Here is a 12,005-nt window from a genome sequence, read left to right as displayed (position 1 = left end):
TGACATGTATTCTATGTAGATTTCTTTTTTTTTTCTCAGGACTTTACTGTTGTGCAAAAATTTCACCAATATCTTTACTAGAGGTGGTTGTGGTTACTGGTAACTAGCTGCTAATTTACCTCGCTAGCTAGGTAGAAAATTTACCCTTGCGAGCTAGGTAGCAAAACTGGTTTCAGGATGAATCAAATGGATAACATGAAGCTTCTGGAATGACCCGACTTCATAACTTTCTTGAAAATGTATAAACTGTGCTTAAAGCCAAGTCTGTGCCAGAAAAAACAACGACTTTAAATGAGCTAGAATCGTTCTCAATGCTAGAACCTTGCTGGTGTCTTTAAAAAGCATGTTGTCAGCATGTTAGCAAATTGCTAAGATACTTTTAATTAAATATTAGCGCTGGTGTATTTATGTGCAGGGGTGAGCCTGCAAATGTGTAATTTTGACTTTATGTAGATTTGAGAAATCCATGTTAATTTGAAACATTTCCATCGCTTTTTCAACTCTAAAAAAAAAACAAACACTGAGAATAAGTAGTTAAAAGCCCCAAATGATGAGTGTATTTAAACCTTTGGGAAAACCTTTGTTCCATCCTCTTCAGGTTTACCTTTGTGTTCCTTGGGGATAATGAAAGAAGCTTGGGACCGCTTGCGGCAGTGCATCAGCCCTGGCGGCTCCATGTCCCGCAGCAGCGACAACACTTTGCCTATTCTTCACCAGGTGTTTCACTTCACCTGTGGAGGCTTGATCCTCCTACCTTCCTCTCCAACCTTTCCTGGAATACAGAGTTGTGGGCAGGCAGATCCAAAATCCATCACTTTAGCAATAATGCATCAGCAACAGCGAGCTGAGGCAAGTGAGATTTTTTTGTCTCTATAACAATATAAGCCCTCTGTGAATGCTTTTAAGGAGTGATTCTGTTTCACTGTGGCGATTAAAGGCAGCCACACTGTGTGGATGTGTTTCTGCTGCATTTACATGCTGTAAAATATCATTTATGCTTCACACACCCCCACAATCCTTTCAAATGAGATACACAAGCAGGAGCCGAAGTAGACTTAAAGTGCTATAAGATTGTAAGTTATAGCTAACGTCTAACTCTGTTTTTCTGATCAGATGCGTCTGGAGGCCTTTTGTCAGATGTCTGCCTTCCTGTCTAAGATGGAAGAGAAGAACACTCGATCCTCCGTCTCCCTACACTTTCCTGCTTTGCTGCAGTCTGTGCAGCTCCAGTTCCTGTCTGGATGTTTTGCCTTGGGAACACAAATCATCAGATCTCACTCAGGAACCAATTATGAGACCCAGCATTACATGGTGCAGTCATTAAACTTACCACCTCAAATGTTGTTTGCCTTGGGTATCTGAGGATTTGCTTGAATAGCAAAATATTTAACCTCAGCTTCTCTCCTATGTCAACCCAGTGTGGGACTAATGCAGCTTCTATGGAGACAAAGAGAGCACTAAAATCTGCAGCCCATTCCTTTTACCAGCAAGTGGTGCATGTTCTCAGATTGAGAGTCCAATTGGAAAAGGCCCATCCAGGTATCCAGTATAGTTTGTTTCACATTTAAATGATAAATGTAGTAGTATTATTAGTAAGAATAAAGTAGTAATAAAACATGACATTTAAGAAAACGGTACCAGAAGTGGAATCAACTGAGCAAGGACCCCACCATCAAGTATTCTACTTTTGTTGTCACTTTGAGGAAGATTAGAATATTTGATCAGAACAATTTTTTAAAATGTAATATTAAAAGTATGTTTAACGTTTGCATAAAAGTTATTTTCAGATGAGTGTCTGCTGTCGCTTTGTACTCGTCCAGGAGTTGTGAATGCTGCAAGCCAATGACTCCAAACAATCTGCTGGGTTTCTTTCAATAAAAATACAACTTTTTAGTCATTCTAAATACTCAATTGTAGTTGACTCCATTGTTTGAAAACTAGAATCAATTGAAATGTATGAATGATTACGTTGAAATAACCTTTTTTTATATAAAGTGCCTTGAGAAAGCATGCTGTGATTTGGTACTGTATAATTGAACTAAATTAAATTTAAATGCAGTTGTCTTGCTGCATTTACAGCATTTGGAAACGTTGCAGAAACATTTCCAAATGTAACCACAACCTAAAGTAAAAAAAGGTCTGATTCCCTCAGGTGGACATTAGGGTGACACACCAAGTTTTCATTAAGGAGTTTTTCCTCTGGGAGCTGAAATTGATGTTTTGTTTTCTCAGGGTCTTCCCAGCACCTCCTCCTAGCCACCATGTTTGCACTGAATTCTTGTTACCAACCTGTGGATCTGGTGCTGATAATCAAATGTGGCATCCTGGAAATCCTCTCCATGTTAACCAACAACAGCTGTGCACTGATGAACCAGGGGTGGTTGGCTGCATCTACCTCTGAATCGATGCTTCTCAGCGGGGCGGTCAAGCTAGCCTGCGCCCGCCTGCTTCAGATATTGACAGTAGCTGCAAGGTGAGACTCTGAAGCCTGAAAAAAACGTTCCTAAACTGTCACCGGTATTCGTCTTTTACTTTGTGTCATGTTGATCCAAAGCTCCTGTGAGGATTCTCTACCTTTGGAAGTATCCCATGCTCTAATGGAGGTAATGTGTGAGCAGCTTTTAAACCTCCTGCAAAATCTCCACCAACAACAGATAGCAGAGAGATTAGCAGCCAATCTGGACACCAACAGCAGGAGCACAAAACTTGGTAAGTTAAATTAGAAATAGGAAACCAGTTATTGCAAGTTAAAGCATCTTCAAATCACAGTCTGCTTTAAAAAATAACCTCTTTTGAGCATTTCTGCTTACTGGTTTTTAGTAGAAAGCAGTAAGGTGACTGAATCTCAGCTTGCGGATTTGTTGGTGTTTCTGCGGCGAGTCTTGTCGTTGAGAGTATTGGAAAGACTTTCCACCTTTGTTAAATGGATTGAACCACTCATGGCCATTATTTCACCCAAGTGCTCTTCAGGTAGGTCATTAAAAATATTAACCGGAATCAATATCAGTCGCAGTGTGTCATGACACCACTCTGTTCTTTTTAGGATCTCTATGCTTCCAGAATCTCCGCACTAAGCTGTTGGCATTCCATGTTTTAGAAAGACTTTTACCCGCTTGTTCCGAGTCGGTTCAGATTCAGCAGGTACAGCAAAATGTTGATAAAAAAATTCAGCTGAACTAACTCGGCATAGTATTAACTCTTCAGGAAAAGCCTGGAGATGCATGCTTGGATGTTGGATGTTCTCATAAGCAATGGTGTCGACTGATTCTTGTCTTTTAGATTGTCGAACAACTCTTCCAGCTTTTGTCTGTGTATATGTGGGAGGAACCACATGCGGAGCGAAGCTCCGAAGAGACGATTGAAAAAGAGACAGCGGTATGAACACTATTAATACACATGTTTGATTAAAGTGTGCCCTTTAAATTACAGTGTTACAATGTGCATGAGCAGTTTTCTATTTTATTCAGCATGTCAGAAAAGTATCTAATTCTGAATTTGCTTAATACTTAAGCAAATTCAGTGTGTTTTGTTCTACAGCAGTAAGTCTTTTTAGCTGTCACAAAGAGTGTAATTGCAGATTTAAACCCGGGAAATTGTGGCTTACAGCTGATGTTTAAATTCTATTTGTTCCCTTTCCTGTTGCTTCAGCTCAACCAGTTATTCAGGCAGGAGTAAAAAGGTTCACACAGGGAGGTTTGACTTCTCATGTAAATTTAAAAAAGAGCGCATATGTGTGTCAATAAAATATATTTTTTACTACAATAATGTTTTGTACACAACAAAACTTTATTTGGGCTTTAATTTATATTACAATTTAGTATTTAGTAGTTTTCAGTGTTTTTATTTATTTATTATTTGCTTATAATAGGAATAAAATATGCCCTTTAAAGATTTACACTCTTCAAATGAGTGAATATGGTTTAAAATGCATTCTAAATGATAGAATTTATTCATTTTAAGCTCTGCATGTATAGCTCCAGTGTCCGTTTTACTGCTATATGCTTTCTTTCTTGCTTATATTATGTTGTTTTACTTTGTATCTGTTTTCTTCTGCAGAGTCCTGGCAATCTTGATGAGTGTATCCCCATTGGAGATTTTTCCTTTGACCCAGACAAGATAGTGTGCTGTTCTTTGGAGAGTGGGAACATCCTGTCGCATGGTTCAGTTGGAAAAGGCTATGGTCTGGCAACCACTGGCATTACCTCTGGGTGCTTCATTTGGAAGGTAAAAATAAATCTTTTAACTGATCAGTGAGCAGATTTAATCCTGACTTCAGTATTCAACGCATTTCTTCCATTTTGCCTCTGCAGTTTTACATTACCAAAGAGAACAGAGGAAACGAGGGCACGTGTATCGGTGTTTCACGCTGGCCGGTCAGAGATCACAACCACCACACCACCACCGACATGTGGTTGTATCGGGCTTACAGTGGCAACCTGTACCACGGAGGGGAGCTGGTCCGAACGCTTCCCTCCTTCACCCAGGGCGACACCATCACCTGCATCCTGGACATGGAAGCCCACACTATATCTTTTGCAAAGAATGATAAGGTTATTATAATTGTATAATAATTCTGTGACCATAAATTTCTTTTCACTCACATAGCTTTTTCCTGCTTGTTCAGTTACTGATATACATATTTTTTTTATAGGAGCCAAAGCTGGCGTTTGAGAGCGTAGTAGCCTCTGAACTTTACCCCTGTGTTTTGTTCTACAGCAGTAATCCTGGAGAGAAGGTACTAAAATACACTGAGCCCTCATCTTTTAGGAAATGATGACACAAAAACACATAAATATTTATTATTATTAATTATATTTGTATTTATTTATCTTATTTTGCCTCCCACATTTACGTTGCATTGACAGGGGTTATAATCCCGATATTATTTCATGGAGTCTTATGATTATATTTGAAGTAAAAGTAAAAAATGACCTACTTTTGAAATTAATCATATAATGACTGAGAAACCTTCTCAGCGAGTAGAAAAATGTGATTAAAAATACTTTTTAAGACTATAAAAACGTCCAGCTCATTTGAAGAGAGTGATGAAAAATTGCACTGCTTTTGTACTGTACAGTAAATGCTAATTAGTCACAACAAAGTTTGCTGGTATTCCTCTGTTGATCACAGGTGGCTCTGCGTGACCTACAAATGAGAGGCATGCCCAGTAATCTTCTGCCCGGAGAGCCTCTCTGCAGCCCTCGGACCACCGTGCTGCTGGAGTCCACAGTGCACCTGCTGCGTCGGCTCCATCAGTGTGATCATTGGTCCTCCCACATTAACCAATACATTCATTCCCACTTGGAGCTCATTGGTACCATCCTGAGAGAAGATGACTTGGGAAACTTTAAGGGCTTAGGTTAGACACAACTAGTTACTCTGCTTTAGTGATATTTTATCCATCATTTCATGTTGCTTCAGCTCAATCAGTTATCCAGGCAGGAGTGAAAAAGTTCACAAAGGGAGGTTTAACTTCTCATGTAAATTAAAAAAAAAGAGATTATCTAATCCCTGTGTGCCACTCGGTAGAGGCAGTGTACCTTAACAAAACTTGAAAATGCTATTTTTAATATTTTTATCTTTTAGACAAAGTTGAAAACAGTACTGACAGTACAGAATCGTTGTCATGTACAGCTCTATTATTTATTTTCAAATGTAAATCTGACTTGATACCTTTTGCTGGTTGTAAAAAAATTCTGTTCCTGCTTCTGGTGAGGATGTTTTTATACAGCTTATATCACCTGAGCTCAGCAAATAATGGTCGCATTACAGACTTACTGGGAACTGCAGCACCCACCCAACACAGTCTTTTTTTTTTCCACTGGATGTCATTACAAGGGAATATCCAGACTTATTAGATTAGTAAAGGAATATGCATTGGCTACAATGCAGTTTTGCAAGGAATGAAAATAGACCTTGATTTTTATAAAGCTCACAGATGGAAACTTAAACACAAATATTAAGAGTTTTGTACTCAAATAAAATTTTTCCAGTGAAAGCTCAATATCCAGTTTCATTCCAATGTTCACTGTTACCTAAAGAAAAGTTAATAAACAAAAAAAAGACAATAGTTGAGAATATGTCTTTCTACTCAGAGACAGACTAGTATTAATTATTATGGTGAACACCTATTGTTATAATTTCTTTCGTAAAAATATATACTGTAATGCCAAAATGTAATGTTATTGATGAGGTCTGTCACTTACCATAAATAGCTGGCATAAAGAACAGATGATGACTGATGTGTGGATATGATGCTTCTTTTAGTTGTAGTTCACTGAAAACTGATGTGCTGAAACAATAATAGTATCCAATTTGCATTTAATAGATGTTGGCACAAAGAATGTATTCTTTAATCTGATCTACTCAGTATTTAATTGTTCCTACAGGGGTCAGTCCACCCCAGCCTGAGATGGAAGACAAAGACATTTCAGGCGAAGAGACAGGGAAACCCGCTGCCCATCGTCACATCCTGTCAGAGGCCAAGCTGACCGCTCTCTGCATCCAAGTGTGGCCAGCGCTGGCTGTGATCGGTGGGGTGGACAGTGGCCTCCGTGCTGGAGGTCTGTGCCTGCACAAGCCAAGTGGCCGCAGAGCCATTATGCTCGGGGTCTTGAAAAAAGGAAGCTCTCTGGCTAAGCTTCAATGGGAGGAAACAGATCTGTCTGTCAGGTATCACAAAAATACTCTCCTTTGTCCTCTAACTTATAATTAAGTGTGTTTGCATATGTTTTTTTTTTACAATAATTATTTTCATCAAGCATTTTTTTGTTGTCACCTCAGTCCTTTTAGCATCTTTACTCTGATTAATTTCTTAGCATTTTTCATTTTGTTTGTTATTTTTCTAACATTTTACTTTATCTTCATCATTTGATCCCTGATCTTACTTTCTCCTTGCTTCTCCCTCCTCATTCTTGAAACATTAATCCTCGTTGAATTCGTCCTGGTGTCACTCCATGCTGTATCTGTGGCTTCTTCCAATCCTTCCTAATAACTAAGCTCCATGACTTCTTGGTCACCCAGCGACACTCCCATCATCTCGCTGGAGCCGTACGATGTATCCTGCTGTGACATCTCGCGCCTCGGAGGAGTCAAGCCGGCGGTGTTGTTGGATTTGATATATTTGATGAGGCTGCTGGAGGAGGAGGGCTGGCAGGGGGCATATCTACCTCCCAGGAGGAAATACTCTGAGGAAGTACTAAAGGAGGAAGAGAAACATGGCTCCCTGGACGAAGATTTTTCAGATGGTGGAAGATGGCTGTCTGAACATGAAAGGAAGAAGTTGAAGGAGCAGAATGTTGAGACAGACCCTCCTACTTCAAAGCCGGCGGACCCTGAGGAGTTGTCCGGCTTAGCTCAACCTATATTGACGTCTCAGACTTTAAAAATGGATGCCTTTGCACTTGAAATGAGAGCAGTCAGGGTCTCATATCTTCTGATTGGAGGCTTAAAATGCCTGACTGTTTTCTTCACCTGCGAGAAGCTGTCAGATTTGCTGCTAGTGTCCAAGCATGAGCCTCCAAACTCCCCTGGGATTTCTCAGCACAGTCCAGTCCCCGACCAGGCCAAGGCAAAGAGTAAACAATGGGACGAACACGCTGAGCTCAGATCAGTGCTGCAGTATGTGGTGCAGAGCATGGTGAAGTGGGCAGTAAGGCCTTGTCCTATCAAGCAAACGGTCTCTCTTGCTGATTTGGAGAGAGCTCAGGTCATGATATATAAAGGAGCCCTGAGCAGACTGCAGGAGGACAAAGAACGCAAAGGTATCTGGATGGATGTTTGTTGGCCAGAAAACTGACTTGACTAGTTTATTGAATTCATTTTAGACTGTAGTTTCCACGTCCAGTACAGTGACAAAGAGGCATTTAACATCTTTACCTACGGCACCCTACACTATTACTGGTAATGTGTAAAAAACCAAAAAATCTTAAATGGAAAAAGATAATTCTTACCTCTTAATATGAAATACATTTATTTAGTGGGAGGGAAATGTAATGTTTAGAAATAACTTTAACAAAATGGTAGTTGGAATACTTAAAATGTTTGGTGGTTTACTTATTGGAACCCTGATCATTTTTGTAAATTAAACTTCCTTTTTAGATTGGTCAGTCTACACATCTTTTGGTAGAAATCTTTAACTTTCTTTTCTCCAAGTGGGACTGACACAGGTGGTGTGTTAATAAAGTTAAAATAATTAAATTAACTTGAAATGTGGAAACACACTTTTGAGTGTAGTGAAAGATCTGGGATGCTATGGGTCTGTTTCTCTTCCAACAGCTCTGAAAACTACAAATGGTTTCATATTGAGTCTTTTAGGAAAATATCTGCTGTCCTAAAAAGAGTCAAAGACAGTTGTGGAAACTATTGACATTCAGAGATTATGTTACTGCAAAGACGAGTTTTAAGACTTTTTACTCAGCTTTACCAGGGGTGCCAATATTAGCAAGGGGTGCTATGCACTATATTTTTTACATTTTTAAAACACAAACTCAATAATATTCTAAAATTCAACTTTTTTCTTAGAAATCCTCTTGTATAGCTTTACGATTTTGTCTGAAGTTGCAATTTGTTTGTTTGTGAGAATCTAAGTCTTGTGCAAGTCTTAGATTGCACAAGACTTACTGACACTACGTCATCTTTATTTTCAGAATCAGGGCGTCACTTGTCTTCTCAGTCCATCTCCAAGTCCTCCAGCTCAGTGTCATTGTACAGTGCTGGTTCAGAGGGCACTGCCATCTTCGGCCAATCAAACAGAGTCTCTGCCTCCTCTTCCAGTAACGACTTGGCATCTTCTTTGCCAACAAACCTTCAGGCGGATGGACTTGAAAGTTTTAATCCTTTCCTTCCTATCAGCCTCCTCCAGTAAGTATTGAACTGCATATAAATGTAGATGAGCTGAATTTGGTTTAATATTTGCTTCAGGAGTTTGCACAAAATTGGTTGTTCAGTAAATTGTAAGAAAACAAGCACCATATTTAGGGTTTCCATTGTTACTGACCACTGCAGACCAGAATCGTTTGGCAGCAGCTGCTATTCTGAGGTCCAGGGAGTGGGTGAGTTAGACTAGGTTGTGCTGTTGATTTCAAGAGAATAAGAGGCTGTACCTGCTCTGTCTTTAACCAAGGCTGCAGCTGTATCGGCTTGTTTTTCTAACCCAGCCAACTGACTGTAATGTCAGAGTGTTTTTTTCTCAGTTAATGCAAACTATAAGAGTTTCAGCGCTGATTCAATGTCCTAAAAGTGACTCCAGGGGAATGTTTGATCTTTCTAGCAGGAGTAGACTCAATCTAAGAATTGCCTTTTTGGGATTTATAAGCTTAATCACGTTGCGAGACAATAAAAAAAATAGCTTGACTAAAATGACAACTATTTATAGTAAAACCACCGTCGAGTATTTCATTTTTAGGTATCTTTAAAATGGAGAAGCAGATGAAATTAAACATCAAGTACAGGGCGCACATGAAGATTTAAACCTTCCACTTTGTTGTTACTGTATATACTATATTTTCACCTCCTCCAGGCACGTGTTGCTAACTCGGTTCCCTACACTTACGGGCCTGGATAGCGCTCCCCCCTTGCTGTCCCCGTGCTTCAGCTTTGCAAGCGCTGCTGCGTGTGATGCCTTCACAGAGCAGCAGACCAGCTTCATGGAGCCTGGTCCCTGCAGCACACAGGCCAGAAGCAGCCTGGGTAAGAGCAAGTCCAGGGAGTAGGGATAGGGGGCCAACACAGATCTACTGTATATTAAGAAAGTTATCCTGATGTAACATTACTGATACACACTTTTGCATGTAGGATCAGCTTTATATTGTGTTCTATCCTATAATGAGATGTAAAGCAGATCAGAATAGACTAACTGAATAATGTCTTTTGCATGGTCTTAAATGTTTGGTCACTGGTCACAGCAAATCTGCTGCTCAAAACAGCATGTGTTTTGATCTGCTATTGACACATAAAGGCATGCATACGCCGACATGCTTGAATGGCACATTTTTGTCATCGTCAGTTATGTTGTTGTCATTTTGAACTATTTAAGAAAAGACTGAAACCTTCTCTGCTTCCAATCTTAAAGGGCATATATTATCACTTTTACTGTTAGTTTTATGAAGAGTTGTAGCTTCTTGAAAAAAAAGTCAAAAAAGAAATAAAGGAAACAAAAAACAACCGAGCATGTAGACAAAAGTTGTCTAGAAATAATGACATTATTTACTAGTAGCATTGTGTTATGTCCACACCAGACAATAGTAGTGATAACAAAGTAGATAACTTTATTCCCAGTTAATACGACAAATTTAAAACTGCAGTTTTTCCCATTTTAAATAAGACAGGTAAAATGTTGTCTGACAGCCATAACTTGGAGACCTAGCAGACTGACACACTGTCCATGGATTTAAAAGCACTCTGTGGTTGGCTTGATCTGCTTGTAATTTATATTATTAATAATAATAATAATAATAATAACAATTCATAAACACTTAAATTATGGCACCATTCAGATAACTTGTGCCGGTTCTGACCAGCAAAGCCGCTCTGATGCGTAAAACATAGTTTCCAAAACTTAAGGCAGCCAAAACTCTCCATTTTCCTTTACAAATAATTAGACCGTGTTTTGAACCTTTTGGTGAAATGTAATGTATCTGTCAAAACAATAAATGAAACATGAGCTGTCACACAATTCATGTTGATGTTGTAGTTAGGTAAAATTCAAATGTAATTGTTTAGCGAGAGCATGTTTAGCGAGAAGGGTAATTCAAGGAAAACATGTCATAGAAATATGACTTTTCTTACCTAAAAACCTTACTCTGTCAGGTAAGGTTACTCTGTCAAGTATTAGATCAATTGTCTCAGTGGATGACTACTGACTGCCTGGAAATCCCATCATCATCATCATCATGATCATTAACTATCCCTCCAGCATTGGGTTATTTTCTGGGTTGAAACTTTGTCTCTACAATCTGGTAATATTTGCCCTTCAGGATGGGACAGAATCAACAGACAAGGTGATTTTTAGTTTGAATTATCAAGGAAAAAGCTTACCTGGAAAGCACTTTAAAAATGTTATTCTTTGTGAACTACCACAATTCGTTGTAAATACATGGAAATATGCAAATTAAAGTGTCACAATTTATTTCAAACTCTTGAGTAATGGTGTAAATTTCAAACTGGAGCTGTGGGCTTGGTTTGTTTCTTGCTTTTTGTGTACTTTGTTTTATTTTCTCCTCAATCACCAGAACGGACACAAATGTTTGTCACCAGTCGTTTGCTAGAAATGGGATTCACTATGAGACATATCTACTGGGCCATGGAGGCAGCAGGTACTGCTCTTGGAGTGTATTTGTTGCCAGTTTTTTGCTTCATGTGCTTTGATTTTTACATTCCGTGTTCATTGTGTGTTGATATATCCCAAAAAGATTGATAGACCACCTATTTCAGAGGCTCTCGTTACATGATTACCACTTTGCACCAGCTTAAACCACATGCTATATTTCTCTGAACAGACTCAGTCTGTCGGACTTTAGCATGGTCCTCTGATGATAGTAACCAGAAGCTTTCTTGATACATGTTCTTTTTGGAACTTTGACATTTCAACCTCCACATGGTCCTTTTAAGATGTAGCAGGTGACTTGGATTCTCAAACAATCGAGGTCTTGGCAAGTTGGATGCTAGAGCACCCTCTGACTGATGACCAGCAGGCAGCTGAGTCACCAAGACTGGAGGGAGCGGCTGAAACCCCATCACCTGATGGGCCAGAGACGGTGCAATGTCCTGAAAGGCCCACCAACCAAACAAGTGAAAGGTGAGAAATTAGAGAACTTCTTAGAAATTAACACTACTTATAAGTTGCAAAACAAGGGACCAAAGTCAAAAAGATAGATTTATATACAGTAGTAAGGTTCATAAAATATTCATGAAACTTTTAGCTTCAAATGTCCTCGGGTGCATTATTTCTGTTGCCACGGATTCAAGTCAGTTTGCAACAGGCTGTGTTTTTGTTTTGTTTTACA

At 39.2% G+C, this 12,005-nt stretch overlaps 1 protein-coding gene across 7 annotated transcripts in view; it reads left to right on the top strand.

The window, feature by feature from the left end:
• The window catches only part of LOC114149311 (probable E3 ubiquitin-protein ligase HERC1), a 44,320-nt gene that overhangs the window by 16,169 nt on the left and 16,146 nt on the right, over nucleotides 1-12,005 (top strand). For 3 of the 7 annotated variants that reach the window (XM_028025071.1, XM_028025068.1, XM_028025069.1), the window contains exons 27-44: nucleotides 599-849; nucleotides 1,114-1,311; nucleotides 1,419-1,539; nucleotides 2,233-2,473; nucleotides 2,555-2,709; nucleotides 2,821-2,970; nucleotides 3,044-3,141; nucleotides 3,280-3,375; nucleotides 4,057-4,224; nucleotides 4,311-4,550; nucleotides 4,652-4,735; nucleotides 5,131-5,359; nucleotides 6,390-6,672; nucleotides 7,000-7,763; nucleotides 8,649-8,862; nucleotides 9,521-9,690; nucleotides 11,232-11,315; nucleotides 11,611-11,797. In XM_028025071.1, the coding sequence (XP_027880872.1) occupies nucleotides 599-849; nucleotides 1,114-1,311; nucleotides 1,419-1,539; nucleotides 2,233-2,473; nucleotides 2,555-2,709; nucleotides 2,821-2,970; nucleotides 3,044-3,141; nucleotides 3,280-3,375; nucleotides 4,057-4,224; nucleotides 4,311-4,550; nucleotides 4,652-4,735; nucleotides 5,131-5,359; nucleotides 6,390-6,672; nucleotides 7,000-7,763; nucleotides 8,649-8,862; nucleotides 9,521-9,690; nucleotides 11,232-11,315; nucleotides 11,611-11,797 (3,733 nt within the window). Of the gene's footprint in view, nucleotides 1-598; nucleotides 850-1,113; nucleotides 1,312-1,418; nucleotides 1,540-2,232; nucleotides 2,474-2,554; nucleotides 2,710-2,820; nucleotides 2,971-3,043; nucleotides 3,142-3,279; nucleotides 3,376-4,056; nucleotides 4,225-4,310; nucleotides 4,551-4,651; nucleotides 4,736-5,130; nucleotides 5,360-6,389; nucleotides 6,673-6,999; nucleotides 7,764-8,648; nucleotides 8,863-9,006; nucleotides 9,054-9,520; nucleotides 9,691-11,231; nucleotides 11,316-11,610; nucleotides 11,798-12,005 lie in introns of all 7 variants that reach the window. The other 4 variants (XM_028025070.1, XM_028025072.1, XM_028025075.1 and 1 more) reach the window with 4 other exon arrangements.

This window comes from Xiphophorus couchianus, chromosome 8, assembly GCF_001444195.1.
Source record: "Xiphophorus couchianus chromosome 8, X_couchianus-1.0, whole genome shotgun sequence".
Taxonomy (NCBI): Eukaryota; Metazoa; Chordata; class Actinopteri; order Cyprinodontiformes; family Poeciliidae; genus Xiphophorus; species Xiphophorus couchianus.
The sequence above is the reverse complement of the archived record's forward strand: the minus strand, read 5'-3'. Positions and strand labels throughout refer to the sequence as shown.